At 44.5% G+C, this 24,436-nt stretch overlaps 1 protein-coding gene across 14 annotated transcripts in view; it reads right to left on the reverse strand.

Moving 5' to 3' along the window:
- Window positions 1-2,728: 2,728 nt before the first annotated feature.
- TCF7L2 (transcription factor 7 like 2) overlaps window positions 2,729-24,436 on the reverse strand; it is a 199,559-nt gene continuing 177,851 nt past the window's right edge. For 2 of the 14 annotated variants that reach the window (XM_003787159.3, XM_003787160.3), the window contains 8 exons: window positions 23,523-23,609; window positions 18,298-18,423; window positions 17,564-17,723; window positions 17,035-17,142; window positions 12,420-12,468; window positions 11,777-11,827; window positions 10,463-10,535; window positions 2,729-4,882 (listed from right to left, as the gene is read on the reverse strand). In XM_003787159.3, the coding sequence (XP_003787207.1) occupies window positions 4,450-4,882; window positions 10,463-10,535; window positions 11,777-11,827; window positions 12,420-12,468; window positions 17,035-17,142; window positions 17,564-17,723; window positions 18,298-18,423; window positions 23,523-23,609 (1,087 nt within the window). In that variant the 3' untranslated portion in view covers window positions 2,729-4,449. Of the gene's footprint in view, window positions 4,883-9,762; window positions 9,836-10,462; window positions 10,536-11,776; window positions 11,828-12,419; window positions 12,469-17,034; window positions 17,143-17,563; window positions 17,724-18,297; window positions 18,439-23,522; window positions 23,610-24,436 lie in introns of all 14 variants that reach the window. The other 12 variants (XM_003787163.3, XM_003787162.3, XM_023511698.1 and 9 more) reach the window with 9 other exon arrangements.

Raw genomic sequence — 24,436 nt, forward strand, 5'->3', positions numbered from 1 at the left:
ATAAGATGTTCCATGTGAAAGTAAACTCTTGAGGTAGGAAGAAATCAAACAGATATAAAGAGGAAGGGGTGAAGGGCAAGGCCTTGGCCTGGTCTTTGGGAAACTAGAATGTGGGTGGCTGAGACCACCACAAGCCTCGGGGAGAGGAGGTACCATCTTAAGATGGAAAGAAGATACTGAGGAGTATCAGTCAAGTGCCATCAGGCAGGTAAACATGTGGGTACGTGACACGTATTTTGAATTTTAGGAAGGGAACACTGCACTCAGGCTGGCTGATAGCAGGGGCTGCCCCCTGCCCTTTTTCTGGTTTCTGTAATAAGAGTACTGACCCACCATCCATTCCAGCACAGCTGAAAGGATGAAGAAAGTTGCCACCACTTCAGACGTCAAGAGAACACATTTGGAAGCCTTATGCAAGTTACCATTCTTCCACTTCGGCTGGCATAGACACTGAGTTGACCAAACTCATTCCTTCCTTCCTTCAGAAGATACATATTGAGCACCCACTGTGAACATGAAAGCTACACTCCTGGGCCAGGCTTGGTAGCTCACGCCTGTAATCCCAGCACTCTGGGAGGCCGAGGTGGGTGGATTGCTCAAGCTCAGGAGTTCTAGATCAGCCTGAGCAAGAGCAAGACTCGTTTCTACTAAAAATGGAAAAACACCAGCAGGGAGTTGTGGCAGGTGCCTATAGTCTCAGCTACTCAGGAGGCTGAGGCAAGAGGATTGCTTGAGCCCAGGGGTTTGAGGTTGCTGTGAGCTGTGATCTCACTGCAGTCTACCCAGGGCAATTAAATAAGACTGTCTCAAAAAAAAAAAAAAAAAAAAAAGAGCTACATGCATTCCCATCCTCATAGAGGGCTTTCTAGAGAAATGGTTTTCAACTGGGGGTAATTTTGCCACTCCCTACCCCGAGATATCTGACAGTATCTGGTGACATTTCTGGTTGTCATAACTTGGCAAGAGGACGGTGCTTATTGCACCTAGTGGATGGAGGCGAGAGATGTTGGTAAACAACCTTCACTGCACAACAAAGGCCCCATGACTGAGAATTATCTGCCCCTATGTCATGAATGCTGAGGTTGAGAAATGCGGTGTGTCTTGAGCGCCTGGGCAAGCAACACCCACTGACACCACAGTGATGGTGGTTGGTGGGTAAAAAGGGAGGGAGGACTGGTCTGGAAGAGCACAGAGGAGGGAGACAGCACCCGCCCCCGAGGGGTCAGGACTAGGACCATCTCCCCAAAGTAAGTGATGTCTACCCCAAGACCTAAAGCATAAAGACAAGTTTTCCAGGTAGGAAGACCACAAATGCTTGTAGGTGGCTTGATGCTGCAGTCCAGCTAAGAGGAAAGTGAGTATGTGCGGCAGAGGAGGGGGTGAAGGAAACAAGCAAACCCTTCAAACGGACTGTCCCATCACTATTCGGAAGGGGAAGGGAAGGGCAGTCTTTATTACAGGAGGCAGGAGAGCATGGGTTTGGAGTCAGTTCTAAATCTAAGTCCTGGCCTCACCATCTCTTAACTGTGTGGCTTTTGACAAGACACTCATAATGCAGAGGGTGGTTGGGAGAGAGAATAATAGCTATCTCAGGTGGCAGTATTAGGATTCGATTAGAAAATGTACATGCATGGCTTGACAGTGTGCAACAAATAACGGCTATTGTTCTTACTTGTGTTTTCAGAGGTCACTCTGGGCCCAGTGTGCAACATAAAATGAAGAAGGACAACCAGGAACGCTCCTCCCTGGGAATACAAAGCAAAGCAAAAACAAAATACCGAGATTTTACAGAACAAAAACTAGCTTGAGCAAAGCAGAGTTTCTGAAGGGCTTCAAAGTCCTTGGTGTGACACGGTGGTAACCTGAAGTAACAACAACGGGAACATGAACAGCTTCCGTGCCCATTGAAATCAGCGTCCTTTGAAAATACAGATGTCCTAGATAAATGGTGCAATGCATACATCCACCTAGTCAGCAAGAGAAATGAAATTCAGTGGAAACCTTAGGAAGATCTTTACTACGGCCCTTCCTCAGTGAGGGTGATCAACTTGCACTCTTGCCAGAGTACAGCCAAAACTCGTGGGTCCCCCCATATGGCAAAACTCCTCCATACGCACTGAATCACTTTGATCCGGTTTTCTACAAAGCTGCTTGCTCAATGGCTGCTCTCTGCTAGAGAAAGCATTTCCATTTGACACCCTTGCATCTCTCCTGCATGCAACTCTTAGAAGCAGTTAGGATACCTTCATGTCGATGATCATTGATGGGTAACAATGCAGTTTCCTACGTCCACTCTTGGGGAACTAAGTCTCATTATCCAGAATTAAATCCCTTCTGTGAGAGGAAGAGTAGGTCAGATATATCAGTGCGACTGTTTGGTAACCCCCAAAGTGACATTTGTTCTGTAACTGTGTCTGACTTTCAGAAATGAACTACTGGTGATGGCACAAATACTATAGGGGAAGATACACAGCAAGAACCCCATTTTCCCGGTTGTCACTGTGAGCCACACGTCGTGTAAACCAGATACCCAAGGTACACAAAATGGGTATCAAGGATGAGGGTCAGAGATCAACCCGTCTTAAACTCACTACTTTTTGGTAGCTTAGTCACCGCCCACCACCCCTACACTAACCACGGGCTCCAATTTAGGCAGATGTTTCTCTTGATGAGGGTGGGTCTGGTTTCCCTAGAGATAAAAATCCAGAACAGAGACGAGTGACCAGCATTTATCTGCACATACTAAGTTGCTTTTATTAATCCAGAACGGCATGCTACAGATACTGTACAGCATGGACATTTATTCATTACAAAAATGGCTTCCAAACCATTAAAAATGAACTTGGAATAAGAGCATAAAACGGAACAGTAACATCACAACTGTTAGGAAACATTCAAAGTATTCACAAAAAATGTTATAGTTAGCATTTTAATAAACCAGAGAAAAATCGGAGACAGTTTTACAATCGCTTCATGTCAACTACAATGGCACTGAATGAACAGGTTTTAGCTTTATACAGCATTTTGCAACATCAACATGCCTAGGTTTTTTTTATTTTTAAAGGTTGCTACCTGCTTGTATGTAATATGTGTACATAAAAGTGGCAGCTGGTTTTTCATTTAAGAGTAATCTAATATACAGAATTTTGGCCCTTAAGGGTTTATACCTCTTCATTTAAAATGCTTTCTGGACAATCTTGCTACCAAACACATTTTGTTATAGGTGACATTAAAACTACATACAAAGCTACCTATGTAACATCACAGCAAAACATGATGAACAAAAATTACAGCATCAAAAAGAGGGAGAAAGCTAAAGTCACTGAGAATTTTGGCACGTAAAAGTTTTGCACGCAGTCAGTCCATGTCCTAAGGGCGTAGGGCAATCCGACTGGGAGTTCAAAGGGGAAACAAGGATGGTTCCCACTGCTGCTCAGATAGCCTCGCTAGCTAAGAATTCCCTCACTAATTTTCAAGTCTTGTTTTACATAATGGCTTTTAAAGCAACTTTTGTTAATGCTACTGATCCTTAATGCAACTATTAATGTCCATTTGGTGGCATCTGGGTTTCATACAGAAAAAAAAAAAAATCCAAAAGGGAAACAAAAAAATATATATACACATTTTATATATAAACTTAAAAACCTTGTACAAATGAGTTGTTATATATAAGATGCTTATGCTAAGGGGGGGAAAAAAACTTTTTACAGTTTCAAGAAAAAGGAAAACATATTTAAAAAGAGACAACATACAGGTACAACAAGCAATCTCTAAAGCAATAAATACTACTGGCCCAACAGCATTGTGATTCTATTAATTGAGGAGTAGCTTCCCCTCCCCCCAAAAGAACAACACCATGGAACAAGGTATATTAACACATTTTAACCCTTTGTTTCTGTACATTTAAACAATAACAAGAAACATCACAATAAAAGTTGTTTCACACAGAAAGGAAAAAAAAAAAGAGTAACGGCACTGCATTCCTCGTGCCCTTATGGTTTAAAAACCAGATGTAAATGATTGGTTCGCAAGCTCGTATTTAATACAAATAATACAGAACCAACTCCTTCTGGAGGGCTGCTTCAAAATTGCTTCTTCTTTTTTTTTTTCTTTTTGTTTTTTAATCAGTCTTTTAAAACTAAGCTATCCGAACTACATAACAGTTATGTATATATATATATTTTTTAAACGCTACAAAGACTTTTAACAGCTGTTGATAAAAATTTTGGTAGAATCATGAGGTTCTTCTCTCATCTACATATTTAAAAGGAGAAATTGAAATAAGAATGGGTCAAATATTGACCAATGAACTCCATAAACATCAACTAATGTAGCCACGCGGCACGAAATGAAAAGAGTTACAAAACAAAACCTCTGGAAGGCGGGGGAGGGCGCAGACGAAGCGCGGGACAGAACACGACACAGAGCCGGGGGCTGGCGACGCTAGCGCTACTCTAAAGACTTGGTGACCAGGGACAGCGGCTGGGGCTGCGGCGCGGCCAGGGCGCCGTGGGAATGTAAGGAAGAGGTCGACGGCTGCGCCAGCGGCGCGGAGGGGCCGGCGGGCGGCGGGGGCGGCGGCAGGGCGGCCGGGGGCAGGTCCAGGGCCCCGTTGGGGCACAGGGCGGGGGCCTTGCCGTGGGCGGCCTCGGCGAGCAGGAGGGCGGGCGGCGGCGGCATCAGGGACAGGTGGGCCAGGGGGTCGGGCTTGAGGGACAGCGACAGAGGCTGGGTCTGCTCCGTCTGTGACTTGGCGTCTCGGGGAGGGGAGCCTAGCAGGTTGGGGGAGGGAGGAGGCGAGTCTAGTAAGCTTCCATCTGAAGAGGGTGGGCTGAGGCAGCTCCCTTCACCTTGTATGTAGCGAACGCACTTTTTTTTTCTCCTAGAAACAGGGGGAGAGAGTTCTCCGTGAATAGAAGGCAAAGTGGCCGAGGAAGACAGTCATCTGTCATGCTCGAAGGCAGCGGAGCTAAGTCACCTGCAGGGGCGCCCCACGGGGACCGCACGCCCGGTGGCCCCAGAACAATTAAAGTGGCTCCCGGAGGTGGGTCGCTCACTGAACCATGCCCGCTTGTAAGCCTGCTCTGGCCAACAAATGAAGAGTCCAGAACTTTCTACCAGTTCCTCCCACCCTTCTGCCTCGGCCACAGCTCCACCCCTGCCCAGATCTCAGTGAGCCGAGGAAGGGGAGGTACTGCGGGCTGTGGCACCTACGTGCCAGAAAGTGGCTTTGTCCCAGCTGTCATTTCGCTTTTGGCTTAAAGGCTCAGACATCCCCTCACACTCCCATCACGGTGCCTTCCCCACCTCCCCATCCCACCAGTGCCACCCTCACCCCACCCCCAGTGATGTGTGTGTGTTTTTTAAAAAGAGAAAAGACAGAGCTCCTTCCCCAGCCGCCTCATACCAATACGAAACTCTCAAAATGCTCACTGTTGAGCCCACATAGCTGAAGGCAGCGCTAGCGAGAGGCTTAAAGGTTTTAACACACCACCACCATGAGGCTGCTGGCGCCCAGAGAGCTTTGGGCTCGTCTGTTAAGAACCACACCAAATCAAGAGAGGTCAGAGTCAGGCGAGAGGGGAGGGAGGGAAGGAGGGAGGAGGGGGAGGAACAAAAATAAAATAAAAGAAAATAAAGAAAACAACAAACAAACAAAAGAACAAAACAAACCAAAAAGAAAAAAAAAAGAAAAAGAATAGAAAGAAAAAAGAAAAAAAAACCATCAAAAACAGGTAGAAGAAGATAAACAAAGGTAGGGGAGGGGGAAGAATAAGAAAAACAGAAAATGATCCAAAGGAACAAGAATAACTGGTTGTATGGCCTGCAGGTTGTGGATTAAATTAAGATTCAAACTTGAGTTTTGTTTTTAAGAAGTGGGGCTTCCCCTCCCCCACCCCATAGTGAGCCAGTTTGAGAGAGGTTGGAGAGACCTGAGGATGGATGGATGGAGGGGCATCCTGCCCGTGTCCTATGCCTAGGCCAGTAAGTGGAGGGTGCAGCATAAGCCCATCACAGAGAAGTAACCACAAAGACGACGTGCCAGGGAACCACAGCATGAACCTTCTCGGGTTTGGATCATTGGGATAGAGTGCTTAAACCAGAAAGTCTAACTTCTCTGCACCAAAACCAGAATCTGTCCTCCTCACTACCCATTTACGTATAAGAAATATTGGAATGAGAATTTCAGAGCCTTGCTTGTTTAGCATCCAAGGATGAGGTGGGGGTGGGGGGAACAACTCAAGAAGTGGAGCATGTGACTTCAAAGCTTCTCCTACCATTAATCCCAGTCTGATGGGACAGTGTTTGGTAGGAAAGGTGATCCTGGGGATCAACCCCACTAATGCTATAAAAATAATGTAGATACAGAAAATGTGCTCACGTAAGGACCCTGGAATATAGCAGAACCACAGCTGGTAACACTCCATCTAAAAACAAGCATGTGAGCACTGACCAGCTTTGCCACTGGAAAGCAACCAAGATGCTGCCTGCTTGAAGGCAACTGCGGCCGGATGACATCCCTGGCCTTGGAAAGGAAGTGGGTACTGGTTCCTCCTCTCAGTCTGTGCCCCAGAACTGACTGTGCCCCTCCATGCTTGGGTGTGGACTCAGCAAGATGGCAGAAGGCAGGGAGTGAAGGGAAGGGTGGAAGGGAGCATGCGTAGTCCTCCCTGCTTGCCAGAGGCAGAGACACAGCAGACACAGCGGGCTGGTGGCCTTCAGGGTCTGCCTGTCCCCTCTGAGTCAAAAAGAAATCTGGGGGAGCAAGCGCATCCCCTCTCTCACCCTCTGTTTGGCAAGATTCCTATTTCTCCCTGGGATTGGCTGAAATAGACTATGGGGTTCTGCTCCCGTCCCCCAAACCAAGATAAATAATTAAGCCTCTCGGAGTTTTAAACTACCTTAGCCTGCAGATCAAAACATGCTCAAAAAACTAAGATGCCCATGCATTTTAAAAATAGGGGAAAGAAAGGAGGTGGAAGGAAGGGTGCATAAGTAAAACTGAGAAACCAACAGAGAAAAATAGAAAGGGAGAGAGAGAGAGGAGAGGAAGAGGGTATGACCAGGAAGTCGAGGGAGCAGCATCGAGCATTCCATGCTGGATTAGGGCAGAGTGAAAAGATGGAAAAGCAACTTGGTGGGCTCAAAACAGAATCGTGTTAAAATGTCCACAAACATCAAACTAGAAACCCTGTGTGGCAAGCTAGGAGCCCTGATTGGCTGGGAGCATTTTTTGGTGCTTTCCTCTCGCCCCTCCCACCCACCTTATGATGTACAAGGGCATTTTGGACGCAGGACACAAAGACTGTGATGACAAAGCGATGGACCTTCCAACAGGTTGCCGAGCACAGGGCAGCTGAACACACACACTTCTGACGAGTCAGAAAATGCCTCGGTTGGCGAGTGCTTTTTTTTTTCTTTTTCTCTTTTTTAAAAGCACATTTTGTCCTACGGATTTTAGCATCCAGTTATGGTCGTGGCAAAGTTAAAAGAAAAAGTTGAGGGGAGAAGGAACAACTTGTATAAAACCCAGTCTCTTAACGTGCTCCCCACCTAAGTTTCATCTCCATTCAGAGGGGTAGCCTCTTAAGAATCCATTTCTAGGTTCATACATACTTATCCTAAAAGGAAACTAAGGGTTCTTCCTGATCCTGTTTTGGAATGACACCCTTAAAAGAAAACAGAAGTGCATTTGCTAATGCTTTTATGCTATGAAAAAAATGTCCCCAACAAAAGAAAAATGGTTGTACCTAATAGTGCAAAGGCTGGATAGAAAACCAGGCGGTGATGGGGTCTCTGCTGATCTCCAGCTCCTAGGACCAGGGCCCTCGGCATCTACCACACACACTGCCACACTCACGGGCCCTCAAGGCCACATTTCAGAAAATCATGCTGCTGAAACACAAAGCAGCTACAAAGGCTTTGGGCTGGAAGATTTGCTTTTTTGTTTTCATAAAAATCAAGAAAATTCTGGTCTCTGAGGAAGATGCCCTACCCTGGCTTCAAGCAAGGTGTGAACTGTATCTGAGGAGGGGATTTCTGTTTGGGTCAGAAGGGAGAAGAAAAAACAAAGCCAAGACTTGCAGCAACTGCTTCCCAAACAAAAAAAGGATTCATAAGCATCCCCCATCCCCCATTAATAAAATGAGCAAGCCAGGCACCTGAACCAACCTTATTGTGAGACGTACACAATGGTGTCAGTTGTACATTTCTACAGATCATGAGAAACCCTCTCTGGAGAGGCCCTTATGGTTGGCCAGTCATTTGCCACAGCAGAGCATTCCAGAACAGGATTCTGTAACTAGTTAACATCTCACTTGGCACAAAAACAATTTTAACAAACTCACTGCCTAGCAGAGTCCCTGTCTTCCCTGGCTAGTCCTAATTAGATATGTAACATCCTTCGTCGTCATCATCATGAAACTCCTATTGTCCAGAGAAGAACCTGGGACTCTGTCAAGGGGGCGTGTCATCTCTGTGAACACTACCATCTCACCGCATCACTGGGCAGTTCTTCTCCTGCTAGGTGTCACCTAAGGCCCCGATCTCTCCAGCTGTCATAACAGTTCCCTCAGTGAAGACTCTCAGGCCCTACCTCACCCCTAACATTTGTTGGGTTAACACGAGGCACTTCACCGATCTCTCATACTGGCATCAGAGAAGAAGGGAAGAGACACAGGAGACTCGTGGGCATGCACAGAATGGGATGAACGTCTGATCTAACATCTAGACATGGAGCACATGGCAGAGGCATGAAGGGGGACACGTGACGGGGGAGGCACTACAAACAAGGAGGTATGTTTGGGGTGTTGAAATACCTACCATCATAATATTCCAAATTCAAAGACTGCTTGTATCAGAACAAAGAAACAACAAATTTAACCAAAGGTGGTCATTAAAGGAAAGGAAAGGAGACAGGAACTAGCTGGCATTCCCTCCACCAAGAAGGAAGTACCTATCCCTTCCCAGAGAACACAGGTTGGATGGAAATCTGCAGGTGGAGTGTGTGTGCTTCACTTGGACACTTTGGCACTGTTCTGATCCATTTGGAACCGATGCTATATACATACATATATTACACAAATATATATATATATGTATTTTTGTTTAATTCTGCAGGTGCAGCAACGCTGCAGTATGCAATTGCATGACTCACTGCTTGCAGCCCTTTAGCTGGTGCATGCCATTGAATGCCACGCTTCTTTGTCAGCACTGTAAAACAATGTCAGCTCACCAAGCTCCTCTGTACAGATACGTGGTTTATAAACACAAAACCAAACCAAAAAGAAAACAAAGGGGGGGTGGGGAGCCTGCCCCAGAGCACTTCTCGGAGTGTGTTGACTCTAAGTGCACGGGAACACTATTGCTGCCAAGTTAGAACTCCTTCAAACCTCTGGAAGTGATGGCTGGCTATGGTCAGTATGTAGGCCACCAAGGCACCCCTAGGGCCGGGCCAGCTCCATGGTGCTGGCATTCCAAGCCAAAGCATCTGTGCCTGTCCTTGTTATTAAGACTGCAGTCTCAGTTCTGCCACCAGGGATATGTTCTTCATGAGAGCAGGGGGGTAAGAGAGAAAGAGAAAGTGGGGAAAGGAAATGGCATAAAATTAGGAAGGAAATTTTGAAGAGTGAGGATCATTAGTCAGTCATTGATGCCAGTGAGGGAAACAGATGGGAATGAAGTCAAAATAAATTGTTATGCTAAGGTACCAGAAGGACAGAACACTTTGATTTTCCCAAAGGCCTCGCAGTGGTAATATACCTGCACGGTTTGCACCATAAAGTCTGTCGGTCAAGCCCGAACAGTGCCCGACACTTCTTTGGAGTATTTGCATCTGTTAGCATAAGGTAAACACAAAAATACAACACAATGGTGGGTCGTGCTCAGTTGGATGTGAAATCTCAGCTACAGCTTACTTTTCTTCTCTATCACCTTGGTTCTCTATGATAAATCTTCCCTCACCAAGGACGTGAAAGGAAAGGACTTCTATGAGTTAAAAGAAAAAAAATAAAATAAAATAAAACGATAAAACACACACAAAAGAAAACAACAACCGGAAACCAAAAAACAACAATGAAAAAAATAAAAGAAATTAAAAAAAAAGAGAGAAGAGGAGGGGAGAAGGTGACGTCATTTGCTTCTACCTAGGCCAGGGTTATGATCCCGGGCTGTCATAAAAGGAAGGGAGTTGGCAGGCAACATTCCCTGGGAGGGGACGCGCTGGGGATTTGCTGTCGCTGACCCAAGGAGGCACAAATGATGCTGTTTTACAGTGGCATTTTGGCTAGCAGCAGCGGGAGAACAAGCATATCCCTCATCGAGCCCACACTGGCAGTGTCCCGCTCCCTTGTGTCTCCTAAGATTCACACACAGAGCTACAAAGCAACAGGCCAGAGAAGGGGGAAAGGATTGAATAGACCAGCTGCAAACCAGCACAGCGAATCTGGGAAACTATACACACCTGCAAGGGCCGCACCAGTTATTCTGTTGATCAAGGCCAAAGCGCGCTCGGCATTTCTTAGGAGCGCTCAGGTCTGAATGAGTTCAAGAAAGAAGCGAGCAGAGGAGGAGGACATGGGAGAAAGGGAGAGAGAGAGAGGGAGAAAAAGAGAGAGAGAGAGAGAGAGAGGGAGGGGAGGGGAAGAGAAAGATACAAATAAGAAAAAAATAAAAATAAAAAAGGGAATAAATCAATGACCTGGTTACTAATTGCAAAATATTGACTTTTGTTTTTTTTTAAACTTTCTTTAATTAAGAAAAAAAGGTAAAAGTCACATTCTTATTCAACTTGTGAAATTAGCTGTTGCAATTAAAGCTGCAGTATCCCTTCTTTAAGGACTGTCTCTCAGATTCGTTTTGAACCGACAAAGGGAAGTTAGATACTGAAGAATTCTTTTAAATATTTTTCCTTTATTAGTTCTGCTTTCCCTTTTTTTCCTCTCAATTTTTTTTTCTTAAAGAAGAAAATAAAGCGAAGGAGGGAATTAAGTTTGTAAACATGCTTTTTTCTTCTCAGAGTACAACAGTTTAAAAAAGAAAAAAAAAATTACAAATAAAAACAGAACAAAACGAAACAAAATAGAAAGAAATAAAGAAAGAAAAAGGTTGTGGTATTGGGATATTGCAGCTTTTGGAACGTTCACCTTTTCCTTTTTTAAAATCTATTTTCATTAATATTAAGAGAGGAACAGATATAGGTAAACAGGCTGTGTGATGAGCTGTGAGGAGTTAGTTAGAAGCTCATAGCAGCATTTAAGCAGGCACAGTCATTAAAATGGTAGTGGATTTGCAAATTATGAGCAGAAAAGCAAAAGGAAGAAAAAAACTAAAAAAAAAAAAGCAAAGGAAAAAAATAATCATACTGCGGATGCATGCTTGCGTGAGAAAACTTAGTGGGAGCAATGAAAAAAATGCCATTAGATTAAGGAGGTTTATTACTGAATTCCTTCCATTTTTTTTTTTAACCAGTCTCTTTTAAAGAAATACTGCATATTCAATTTGCACAGTTAGTTCAACTCTAAAATCACTGTCAACACTGCTTAGACAACTGTTATGGGAAAAATAAATAAATAAACAAAACAGAGGTTAAATTAAAAAAAAAAAACAACCAAAGCAACTGAAAAAAAAATCTACTGAAACATACGAAACCGTGTAGATGGTCATTTTAAAGAATGTTCAAATGTCATACGTGTTTAATGTTAATAAAACTATAATGGCAAGAAAAATTAAAAAACAATTTATCAACTATTTTAATGACTCAAAATGACATTAGCACCTGTAATCGGAGGAAGTGAAAGGCAAGGATTTAGGAAACATTCGCTGTGTTCTGAAAAAAAAGAACAAATTATACAAAGCCTTCAAAATTTTTGTTTGTTTGCTTGTAAAAGCCTGGCCTTCTCCACGGGACCTCTGAGATTGCCTATGCAGTATTTCTAATTTCTTCTAGAGAATGACAAACCTCCTTAATTTAAAATGGGTGTAATTTACCACTGTAAAGGCATGCATCAGAACATTCAGGAACAGCCCCGTTAATATCAAACACTCACACATACCCCCTCCTACACCCCTAAGCCCCCTCCTCCTCCCTTCTCAGACACATACAGAATAAGCAGACTGGATCAATCCCAGCATAGGCATGCCTACCGCTTGCTCTCCAGTTAATGGGCTTTGCAGTTATTTAAAAACACATTCCACTAGAATTACAATGTGCTTTTCATGCAATAATGAATGTTACTAGCTTTAAACGGGCAGTCATGAAGCAATTAATTAAAACGCATAAACAAAAAGGCTGGCTAAGATGGGTTCCCCCCACAATGTCCTGGCCTTGAATTCCTCCTGCCTCCCCCAGTGGAAGCCTAACATAAAAGAGTGGTCCTCAGGCTACTGCTCCTTCCTCTATCCTGATTATTGCGACTTACCATTGGTCTCTCCAGGCTGCTTGTCCCTTTTCCTCTTCTTCTTCTTCCCCTAGATGAACAGATGAGACACAGAATTATCTCAAGAAACAGACAGGAGGTGGGTGTCTGGCCTCACCAGGAAGGAGAGGGCAGGAGGAAGGGACCCGCCTGCCATCTCTATCCACATTGACCCCTAGAAACGGTTTGTCCATCCTCCGCCCACCTTTCATCCAATGCCCTTGACTATGCCCCAGCTGAATGGATACACATTTCTTAGAAGAGAAGGGACTGGCAGGTAGTGAGAGAAAGATCTCTCTGCTCCTGTTCCTATGTCCACCCTCAAACCTAACCCAGAACATTTGATGCCTAAGAGAAAACACAATTGCATGAGGAAGACTTGGTAGGTGTGGAGGGGCAGCTCTGGGAACAGTCTGAGAGCCCACCTCTGAGGGGACGAGGGATGGCATGCCAGGACCCACTCAAATCACTGACTTGTCAATGGTCCCCAGAATCAAAGAATGAAAGCCTGAGAAGGGGCTTCTCTAAGAATGATAGCACCTTGGTTTAAAGAGGCAGCGGTGAAGGGAGGCGAAATAGAACTGGGAATCATCTGAGCTCCTTTCAAAACTGCTGGGTGGATGTCCACAAGAGAAGGGTCGTTCCTACCATTCTCATCTCACATGACGACAATCCTCCTAAATACCAACAGCTAACCTTGATGGAGCACATATTAGGGGCCAGGCCCAATTCCAAGTGTGCTATACAGAGTGACTCATTTAAATCCTCACAATAATCCTACACGGCAGGTCTCATCACCATTCCAATTTTACAGGTGAGAAAACTGAGGCAACAAGGGGTTAGGTAGCTCTCCTGAGGTCGCATGATGAAGAAGTGGTGGGGCCAGGATGAAATGAGGTCTGCACTTCACAGCCCTCCGCCATAAGGCCTGTTGCCTACATATTTAAAGCTGGTCCACCGAGAAACTCTTTTCTCAATTGATTAGGGGGGACGAATTGCATTGAGTCGTTCACATTCTCCAGCCCGACGCTCCTTGATATCTTGGCAGTCTGCTCAGGCTTGCAGTCGTGGAAGGGGACTAGGAAGGAATTTTGCAGAGGCAAAATGAGGCAACTGCCTCATTCCAGGTCAGACATTGGTTCTCTCTCACTCAGCACTATGCATGTGAAATCGCTGCTTGGTATAAATTTAAATGCAATGGTCTCACACTTGTATGTGTTTCAGAACAACTGAGGTTGTCATAGCATGTTGCTATCAACCCCTAAGAGAAAAGGACAGTGATCAATAGGAAACTTAAACGTGTGTTAGGCTCTGTAAGGAGCAGTACAAGGTGGAGATGCCACCGAGCTCTGGCTCCATCCGTGGGCTGAGAGCCACAGAAGAGCACCTTTTTTCCCCTGGGGGGAGTGTGCCAGCAGGGAAATTTGTAGTGGCCTTCTGTTCAATGCTTCTTAAACATGCTATGTTCCTCGGTGTACAATTTATTTTTGGTTTAGCAGGCCCTGGCCAGGTTCGAACCTTCCAGCCCCAGTACACGGGGCTGGCACTCTAACCATTGAGCTATGGGCGCCCAGTCCCCCCAAGTTACAATTTTTAAGAAAAGAAGTCCATGTGCCTTCCTCCATCTCCATGTTTGTGTCTCTTCTCCGTAAGGAACAAAGTGCCACCTGGCTGGGAGAAGCAGGAGGTTCACAGAAACATTTTCATTTCATGGGGTCTGAGCACCCACATACCCCATGGCTTCTCAGTCATGTTTCATTCAGTGTTCATCCATTTCTAAGTCCTTGCAATGTATTCTGAGGGCACCTGAAAATAACATTACCCTCAGTGAAGATGAAGATGAATCTCAGGGCAGGTGGCTACCTGACTACTTCTTTAAATGAATCAGGAGAAAGAAAAATCCTACTATTTGGAGGTGAGAAAGAACTCACCTGAGCAAATGACATTACCTAATGTAGAGAGAGTTAGGAAGGAAATAATGTTCATACAATGCCAGAGGTTAGATGTTACTCTGGTCCCCAAAACACTTTCTCTTGTGCTTTACAGAATGTGCCGAGTCCGACCGTCACTGTTTTACTCAATTCTGTTTTCCTAAAGGAGAGCTAGATAGGCTTCTATTACCACTTGGTTGGAAGAGCAAGAAGGTGAAAGAGGCATGAAGTTAGCTCAGAAAATACTTTTCAGAAGAACCTTTTGGACTTTACAATGACCAAAGTAATTTGTGGAAACTCCTGTGTCAAGTTGGTTAAAAACAAATACTAATAAGTGTCTACCATAATCAAATTGATAAAAACTTCAATTCTGTGGGTTTTATCCCCAGATTGTTCCCTGGGTCACAGAAGGAAGAAGTGAGTGTGAAAGAGAGAGAGAGTGTGTGTGTGTCTGTGCACGTGCACATGTGTGCACACCCAAGGAGCAATGAGTCATGGTAATAGGACTCCGGCAGTACCTCTATGTACTATCTACATCTATCTCTAAACTTTCTCTCAAGTCTTCTCAAGAATTCCTGTTATAAAGCAACCTATCTTCCAAATGTAACTGAGCTAAAGTCATTTCAAGTGCCCCACAGAACCTTCTGAAACCTAAAAAACACTTGCAAAAAGCCTCAAGCAATACTTTGTCTAAATGACTCCGAGGTGCGTCAAACACAGTGTTCTTTTGAAGCTACCACAAAGTCTGCCTTGTACCTTTGTGGAGATTTCACCCTGCACAACTCCAGGGGGCACCATTCATAGACCACAACGTAAATGGCATACCCTAGAGTTGTGCAGTGCACACCCTGCACAGCTGTACGTGAAGACCCTACGATGACCCAAAATGTCTAGTGGGGATAGGATATCCATAGAGAAAAGCTGAATTCCTCTCTGTGGCACCACTCTAGATTATTCAAAGAATTGGGTTTGTAACAGGTAGTAGGAGCTCAAGATGAACTCTAAGAACTGTTGACCCGTGACCAGGAGAGTGGCTGTCCTGCAAGGATACGGCTGTGTCATATGGCTATGTGTGTGAAGGCTATGGAGCCTGCCTGCTGCTGGAAAGCTCCACCTCGGGGTCAGGTGGGGGTGAGCAGAGTGCCTGTGGGAGAGCATTAACTTTCTCATCCTCTTCCTTTCAGCTCCAGAAGAAAGGCTTCCCCACTGCACACATGCTGAGGACAAACGCAAAGGTCCCAAGCAGTTAAGACCCTATGCAAGCCCACCTGTCGGTGACAAGGGCTCTCAGTGGAGCACACTTGTCACCGAGAGGTGCTAGCATTCCTACTCCATCCTGTTTCAACTCCTAGGAGGCGGGGCCTAGGGGGAGATGGACTGGGCCATCCCCCTTCTCCTTCATCAATGCTGCAAGCACAGGTTTAAAGGTATGAGAAAAAAGGGGAGCAAACTTGAAATAGCTAGTCCAACAGAGCAGAAAATAGCCCTCACTTGGGATCCCGTATTCACGCAGATGTTTGTGATTTCTTGGCAGGTGGCAAGTTCCAAGGGAGGAAGGAGGCCTGACTTAATTCTGAATCCCCATAATACTTACATATAGTAAGTGCACAATCAGTGATACTTTAATGAACTCAGCCCCTGCTCAATGTTGATGATGCCAATAGGAACATCAGAAGAAGGTGGTAAAGTCACCACCCTCTATGACATTGACCAGGAAGGGAGGAGAAGCCTGTATCAGCCTTAAGAGAAGTTCTGTTTCTCCCTAAAGAGTGGGTGGCGAAATTACTCCACGAAACCATAGGCTATGTAGTAATGGATCTGGCAAGATAAGAGGGATTTCATCCTTCTAGAAAAGAAAGAGCTTAGAGCTTGAGTTTGGGGGGAAAATGTAGGATAATTGATAATCAATAGTGACTGAAGTCTCGGGAGGACAGCAAGTTTGTGGGAAAAGGAGAAATCGTGGGGATACAATCACAATTAGGAAAAACAATAATCCTACAGTGTTTTCTAAAACTCAAGAAAGGAAATTAGGCAAGTCCCTTAGCCAATACAGAGCCCAGGAACACACACATCACGTAACACACACCCTTTCCTACCCCTACTAGGCCCAGTCATTGCATCCACCCTGCCAAAGGAGATGTTCAGGGATATTCCCATCATGCCCTTCTCAGGATGAAATAGGCTGCCAGCTGCACTGTATGATGGCACAGGCAATTGTTTTGTTTTCCTTCTTAATGATGAAGGCCCTGTTGGAAGACCTGTGAGGAATTGAACCCTTTTCTTCCACTCCTCTTCACTGGTCTCTCCTGTAAAGCCACACCACCACTCATCACCAATGAAGAGCATGGAGACCCTAATCCAGAACTTAAGCTTCTTTTAGGCATAGCCTAAGCCCTCCCACTTCTAGGAACTGGGCAAACAGGTACCCCAAATTGACCTCATAAGCCTTGAGCCAGAACACTGGAGCACCAGCCTCCTTCCTCCACCCTAAAGAATTACCAGAGCCATCCATCCAAGAAGCCAGCCGGGCCCCTCCAGCTTGGGGATCCAGCAAGATGCTGGCAACCCCAAGGCAGGCAGACTGAATGGTCTTGAGGCCTGATTCAAACTAGAAGTTACTTTCCTCTTTGTACAGACGTACGACACAGCTCAACAGACTCTCATCTTACAGAGAACGATCCACCTACATAGTTATCCCGCGCGGACCAGCCGGGGTATAGCTGCATGTGAAGCTGCCGCTCCTTCCGGGCCAGCTCATAGTATTTCGCTTGCTCTTCTCTGGACAGTGCATGCCACTGGAGGGGACAGGGAGAGGGTGAGAGAGACATGCAGAAAACATCACCAACTACACTCTGGTCAGGGAATGCATACTGCTGCTTTGTGGGGGGGAGGGGGTAAGTTCACCCAGGAACCCACCTACTAAGAGTCTGGCACGTTCCTGGCACTAACAAGAGTGCTCAGACCAAACCTGATTTGCCAACTGCATCATTCTGTCATGTGCTTGCTCTCTCTAGGGATGGGGAAGGACTGTGGCCTTGGCTGCGCTGAATGCCATTTGAAGGCAGCATTACTAGTCCTGACTCCATGAGGGCCACTCAAGGATTCAGAAGATGGCTGAAGGGAAAGGCTTCTCCTAAGAATGAGGACACTTGTCCACCCGACCTGCTGCCCTCAGTTCATCCTCCCCCATTCCTCCCTGGGAAGGGCGCAGCCTACCCTTCGCCCGAGGATCTGGTTGATGGCCGCGCTCTCTTTCAAGGTGCACTCAGCTACAACCTTTGCTCTCATTTCCTTCATATACAACATGAATGCATTTAGAGGTTTCTTTATGTGGGGCTTCTTCTTCTCTTCTTCCTTTTTGGAGTCCTGATGCTTTCTGGATACAGATGAAACAGACACAACTCAATAAACAATCACACGGTCCAACTTCCTCCAACGCAGAGAGCCTGTCTCCTTGCCTCCCAGCACCCAAGCCCAGCACAGTTGTGAATAGAAAGCACGCTTCCACTTTTAGTCTTCTTCACCCCGGAAAATGGAACAAAAATAGCTCGGGGAGCGAGTAAGGGAAGAGAGAGATTTTGTAATCACGTCCCCAAGTTTCACAAGTATACAATTTTCCCAAGCCAGAGGGGGAAAGCACATTGTTGCCATCTCCACCTCGGCAGGGTTCTCTGGTGCTTGTAGAAAAAGGGCTTCAGATGTTCAGTTGCAAGGTTAAGGGGCAGGGAAGTGGCTGCCAATCCCAGGACAGGCAAGTACACACACAGAAGACTTCTGTCCTAACCCGCAATGGGTGAGACTCCACCACTGTGCATTTTCTCCTTCATAAGGTGGTAGAGAGCCCAAACCAAGCAAGGCCATCCTCAGGCAGAGAGCCACCACTCAGCAGCAGTGACCAGCATGATGAACCCTGAGGCAAAGAAGAAAGTCATAAAAACAGCAACACTTACGAGCTATGGAGGGAGCCGACGTCACTCTGAGAGGATTCCTGTTTGACTGTTGGCGTGACTATGGCCGGATGGGGGATGCCGGTGGTGTGCAGAGTATGATGAGGTGGGACCATGTGGGGAGGGAACCTGGAAGACAGGAAGCTGTGTAAATCGTCAGAATCAAAATGAATGAATGAGGAGGGATGCGTATACACAATTAAAAAAAAAAAAAACAGCATGTAACACTCACATGAAAGCAACCCAAGGCATATGAAACCTGTCAGCATTAATTAGTGATAAATTAAACATAATGATTCTCATAATGTCATTAAAGCCAATCCTCCCCTTCATTATTGCTACTGACACGAGACATTACGATTTTTAACATCTTCAACAAAAGACAAATCCAACTGATGTACGTGGGCGGAAAAGTGGGCTTGGACTACCTGCTGGAAATTGCACGGCCACTCGGTTTTTTGAGGCATTATTAGTGGCATCTAAGAAGACAATTTCCTAAGTCCTAATCAGCTCTAAAATGAAAGGTGAAATCTTTTGTTGTATATTGACAGCTAAATAAAATATTAACGTGGTTGAAATATACATACATTTTTTGACAATGCTGTGCTTGCCTCATTAGGCCTCATTCTGTTGATGGAGTGCAATAAAATTTTTATTTTTCTTTTGTTGCTGTGTCCCATCGTTTGACAGGAACGGGAGAGAGTGAGGCAGGAAGACAGGGGGGAAATTCAAATATTTCCTAGTTGGTTCTTATCATAATTCAGGGACATTTTAAATAAGTTAGTATCCCTTTATGGAAAGCTGGAAAAAAAAAAAAGAAAGAAAGAAAAGAAAAGAAAAGAAAAAGGCACAGATACACACGCAACACGCAGTAAAGCTCTGCATTTGATTTGTGTGCCCTTTCTCTTGTCAAATTTAGGATTCCTAAATCACTTTAACTCCATGTGTTGTCTATTCATCATGAAAAAGCCTTCTAAATGTTTAACAAAATTATAAATAAGGAAAAGATAAAGTTTGTGTTTTCTCCTAATAGGGCTGAGTTTTACAACAGTGCTCCAAAATACATCCGAGGCCCTGTATTGCTATTTCAACTAAGCAAATTAGCCATAAAAAGCTGATTTCAAACAACTCTTGGTCCATTCGCAAACTGACAAGTGGGTCAGACAGCCAGCTCTCACATTTCCTGTTATGCTTGGAAACCATGATTGGCAGTGGGTTAGATGAAGCACCCTCTGAAGGTTAACATATCCTACTGCAGAGGAGAGGAGAGGAAGAACCAAGTGGCAGAATCCCAAAAAGCAAACAAAATGGCAGCCTCCTGTTCCATCCAAGGTTATGCAAGGGAGCAGACAGAAAACCGTTCAGATCAAGATCACGGCAGTTGTGGCTTTCTTAATAAAATCCACGCCAAAAATAGCCCAACATGCTACCCAGGAAAGAACAACCTACTCTTTAAAAGAAGGCCAGTTCCAGTGGGAACCAGAGGTCCTAGTGAGGTTGCATCATGACAGTTATCTCAAAGCCTGTATTTGACAAAAGTTCTTCCCATATATGGATCAGAGATAGTTTCCATTTAGCCAAAATTATATAACTATAACCAGGATAATTTGACAAAATCATTAAAAAGCTTAAAGTACCAACCGAATGTACACAGACCAACAGAGGAAAATAAATACCCAGTGAGTGACGCTGATTTTTAAAGGCGGCCCAAAGCCACCGTGGACACTAGACTCAGAAATTCCATACTGACATGGTCCTCTCCTGCTGCCACCTTTCTAAGTTTAAGCTGATGATAAAATGAGGTTAAAAATGATAGGATTTTTTTTTTTAGATAAAAATCATGTAAGTCCTCCCTTTAGGGTATCAAAAAAAAATTAGAGAAGCAAAAGGGTAAGAAATAAGCAACCCCTATATTTTTCCCCACCAAGAATGGGGGGTGTTGGAGATTAAATAAAAATCAGCCCTTGGGAAGCACTTGGACTCCCAGTTCCCTCCCACTGCTCAAAGGCCTCTGAGGAAACAGAAGTTCAGAACATGTGTTCTTGGAAGCCCTTGGGTGAAGTGGTGGGTGGCAGCTTTTACTGTGAATTTTAAAGGCCTGACATTCCTCAAATATATATGTTCCCTTCTTGCAGAATGAGAATGTGTGTACAGACGTGTGAGGGCGAGGGAAAGAAGGGGGTGGGGGGAGAACCACTCTGTGTGTGCGTTACACACACCAAACGCCACGGCAAGTACACCACAATCGGGCCACATTGGGGGACAGGGACCAACCTCCCGTGCCGCCACGAAGAAGGAACATTTCTAAGTTCCCATACTTACATACATATTCCCATATCTGAACAATGCACGGCAGAGAAAGGGACCGTGCAGGAACGGGCACACATGTGGGCTGCGTGCACACCTTCTCCTAAGAAATCCCTTTCTGTAGACAACTATTCCATGAAATGCAATAAACACCCTAAAAATTCTAAGCAGCTCATTAGATACCCCCGTCTGCTTTCATGGCTCCAAGCCAGAATATAATGATGAACTTAACTTGTTAAGGACAACTAATTTTTGTTTCTGGCTGTCTCAGGGGCTTCTCTCTTACTCACTCTCACTTTACTTCACTGTTGACACGTTTCTGTTAACTGGATGTCATCTGCCGGCCTTGATTTTATGCACAAGCAGTAGGATGCATTTTCCTGTGCAACAATCCTGCTTTGAGTTGCATTAGGTTTGTCATTATTCTCTCATTTTCCCCCTTGCACTTGTAACATTTCATCTCTTCCTGCCTTATTTTTTGTGAGCCACGGTGCACCCACATTATGGTTTATACATGATCTCGCTCCCTTTGAAGCCGGCAGATTTCAGAGCCGGCTCTCGTCAGGAGAAGAGCCTTGCACCAATTTAGCAGGCTGAGGGCCCGGAGCTCCAACATCTCAATCTAAAAGGGGTCATAGGGTGGCACAAGTGAGTGTCAGCAAGAGCTGTTTAATTGCCAATCTAGGCTTCTCCATGGTGTTTAAAGTATAATGACCCATCACTTAATTCTGAGAAGTCCTGGCCCCACTGCTGAATAGAATGAATATCAAAGGGTGTTCTGGAACAGGGCAAGCTGCCTACATTTTGCTATAACTGCCATAAGTATAATAGACCTATACTTCTGTCGCCCTATTACCACAATAATGTATTTAATTTGCTGTATACGCTTTTTAACTAGCTACCTTTCATATGGCCTACCTGGGGAATCAGCCGCCTCTCCCCCTCCTCACACCTCGAGCCCCTAACCTTTCTTCCCACTGTCCCCTTCCTTCCCTCCACCCCTCTGCCCACCTAGAAATCATCGACCAACCTCGTAACGATAATTCAATCGATAAGCTTAACCCCAATCCCTATCCTACAACTACTTCACTGCTTTTAACCTCCAGAGCGCATTGAATAAACAAACATGAAAAATAACTAGGTGCAATAAATACAAATGCTGGGATGGCGGGTAGATGAGCTGTGTACTACAAGCAGCTCAGAAGCACCCTCCTCTTGGGAGACTCGGTCTTCGTCGCCCTGCTCAGCGAGGTTGTGATGACATTATTTAATGACCGTAACCTTCCTCTTCTCCATAGACAGGAGAACGTACGTGCATTTTCCCGCCTAACTAATACTGGTATGGATTTTGAAATTGGGATGATGGATGCCACGTGGGGAATGGATCTTCATACGGTATGCGTGTCATACTTAACAAATGCTACATGTGCTACACTTTTTCTTTTTTTTTTAATGAATGTGATACCTACTCTCTCCCCCACCCAAGATCACTGTTTGGGTGGGGGAAAGAGTATCTTGGCCTATCTTTCCAGACCGTTCTTTGGTCTTGGCTTTCCATATTGGCCACAGAGATTGGGGGAAGAGGCTGTGGGACAGTGCCCTCACCATGTAATGCATGCTAATTTAATTATGTGCCATCATCAAAATGGATTGGTTGTTTCAGCCCATCAGGAAAGTCTAAACCTCCACCGATTTAATTAACTTGACTGAAAATCAGATGAACAGAAAATAAAACTATCATTAGGAGCAATTAGTGACTACTTAAACATACTGCTGCCAACCAGTTTGTAAATAAACTAGCAGTTGCTGAAAAATTAGCCAGAATTAATCAGAGAGTAGAAAAGGAAAACATGGAGATATGTGTGTATATTGTATATGTATGTGTGTGTATATACACATATAAACACGTATTTATATGCTTAGACATAAATATATAAATATACAGTTCAAATGCACATTTTTTTTTAACTTCCAAAGAATTACAACTGCATAGGCCACTATGGCAGCCACCAGCCACATGTGGCTGTGATGTACTTGAAATGTGGCCGGTCCAAACCCAGATGAGCTATTAAGGAGAAGAGATGCATCAGAGTACGAAAACTCTGTCCAAGAAAGAATGTGAAATATCATTAATAGTTTTTGCTCTGTGGTGGCATGTGTTAAAATGATAATATCTGCTATACTGTGTGGAATAAAATATATCATTAAAAGTAACTTCAGCTAGCCAGGTGTGATGGTGCAGGCCTATAGTCCCAGCTACCCCAGAGGCTGAGGCAGGAGGATCACTTGAGCCCAGGAGTTTGAAGTTACTGTGAGCTATGACTCCATGGCACTCTAGCCTGGGGCAACAGAGTGAGACTCTGAAAAAATAAACAACAAAAACAAACAAACAAAAAAAAACTTCAGCTTTTTAAAAAAATCCTTTTAAAAAATGTGGATGCTACAAAATTTAAAACTCCCTCTGCAGCTCACATTACATTTCTATTGGTCAGTGATATCTTGGAGGGGGGCAAGGGGACACTTTCTTGTTGATACTGAGCTTTGAGAAGACCAATAATCTTTCTCAGAGTCTTTATCTAAGAGTAAAGTTACCTCTAACCCCTTCCCTATTGACTCAGGAGACGACAACAGAGAAATGACATTTAATAAAGCTCCACAGGTCCTGACCATTTCTTCTGCCTTCTTAATGCCTGCAAATAGGTTGCTCAGTTGACTGACTCAAAATCCCACCTAGAAAGACGTCACTTACCTTGGAAGTTCCAAGTAATTTTTCAGTACTTTCTATGAGTACAGTCTATACTACATGGGCTTTACGCTCTATGTAGCTCTGGTCCCTGGGTGGCCTGGGGAACCATCATCTAGAGAACTTTCTGAGAAGTCACCCATGGCCTCAGAAGAAGGCCCTGGTTCTTGGAACTCACCTGGACATGGAAGCGTTGACAGTCAGAGCTGTGGGGTAGGGATGTCTGAATCCTCCTGTCGTGATTGGGTACACTGGTTGACCTTGCCTACAAAGAAGGGGTACCGAGTGAGAGACTCGAAACAAGGGTGGGGGTGGGGACAAGAAAAAGAAGAAAAGAGAAAAGTTCTCTCTGCACAGTAAGCTTTATTCTTATTTGATCAGAACAAAAATCTTGGGGATTGTACAGGAAGGATCAAAGGGAAGAAACACAGAACAATTTGAATGCCATAAATCTGATAGGAATGGCTAATTAAATTTTATAACCTCTGCTTATGTCAATAGAGACCCTCTCCCCAAGCTGAAACTAGGTGTTTTGTTGTAATAATTAAAGGCGAAGTCTCGCTTGCTTTAATGGAGCCATCACACTAATTGAGGGCTACACATCCAAAGGAAAACAATAATGAATGTAAATTTATACCAAAATAAAGTACAGTGAATCAAAGGACTTCAGTTGCGCTTTGGGCCTCTTTCGGTATTTAGATCTCGGTGAGAAAACATTAAATTAACAGAGCTTAATTTGTAGCCTTTTGTCAAATTAACAAGTGTTGACAAGAGTTACCGGGGGGGAGAGTCCCCAAGAAGAATTGTGGGTAACCAATAGACAATCACACCTCATTACAATAATTAAAAAATACAGCAACATGCAAAATAGCATCCTCATGAAAGACACACAACTTTTTCTGACAGAGGGTTGTCTGAGTTGGCTCTTCCTTTTTATCTAGCTTTCAAATATCTCCCCATCAGCCAAATGGGGCAAATGATGACTGAGAACCATTTGAGGAAGGGCTCCATCGATTTAAGAAGAAATGGGCCACAAGCCCATGTTCACGTCTACCCTCTAAATAAAAATAAGACAAAACCCAGAAATTATAC

This window comes from Otolemur garnettii, unplaced genomic scaffold (assembly GCF_000181295.1).
Source record: "Otolemur garnettii isolate 467f Iridium unplaced genomic scaffold, OtoGar3 scaffold00021, whole genome shotgun sequence".
NCBI classification, from domain to species: Eukaryota; Metazoa; Chordata; class Mammalia; order Primates; family Galagidae; genus Otolemur; species Otolemur garnettii.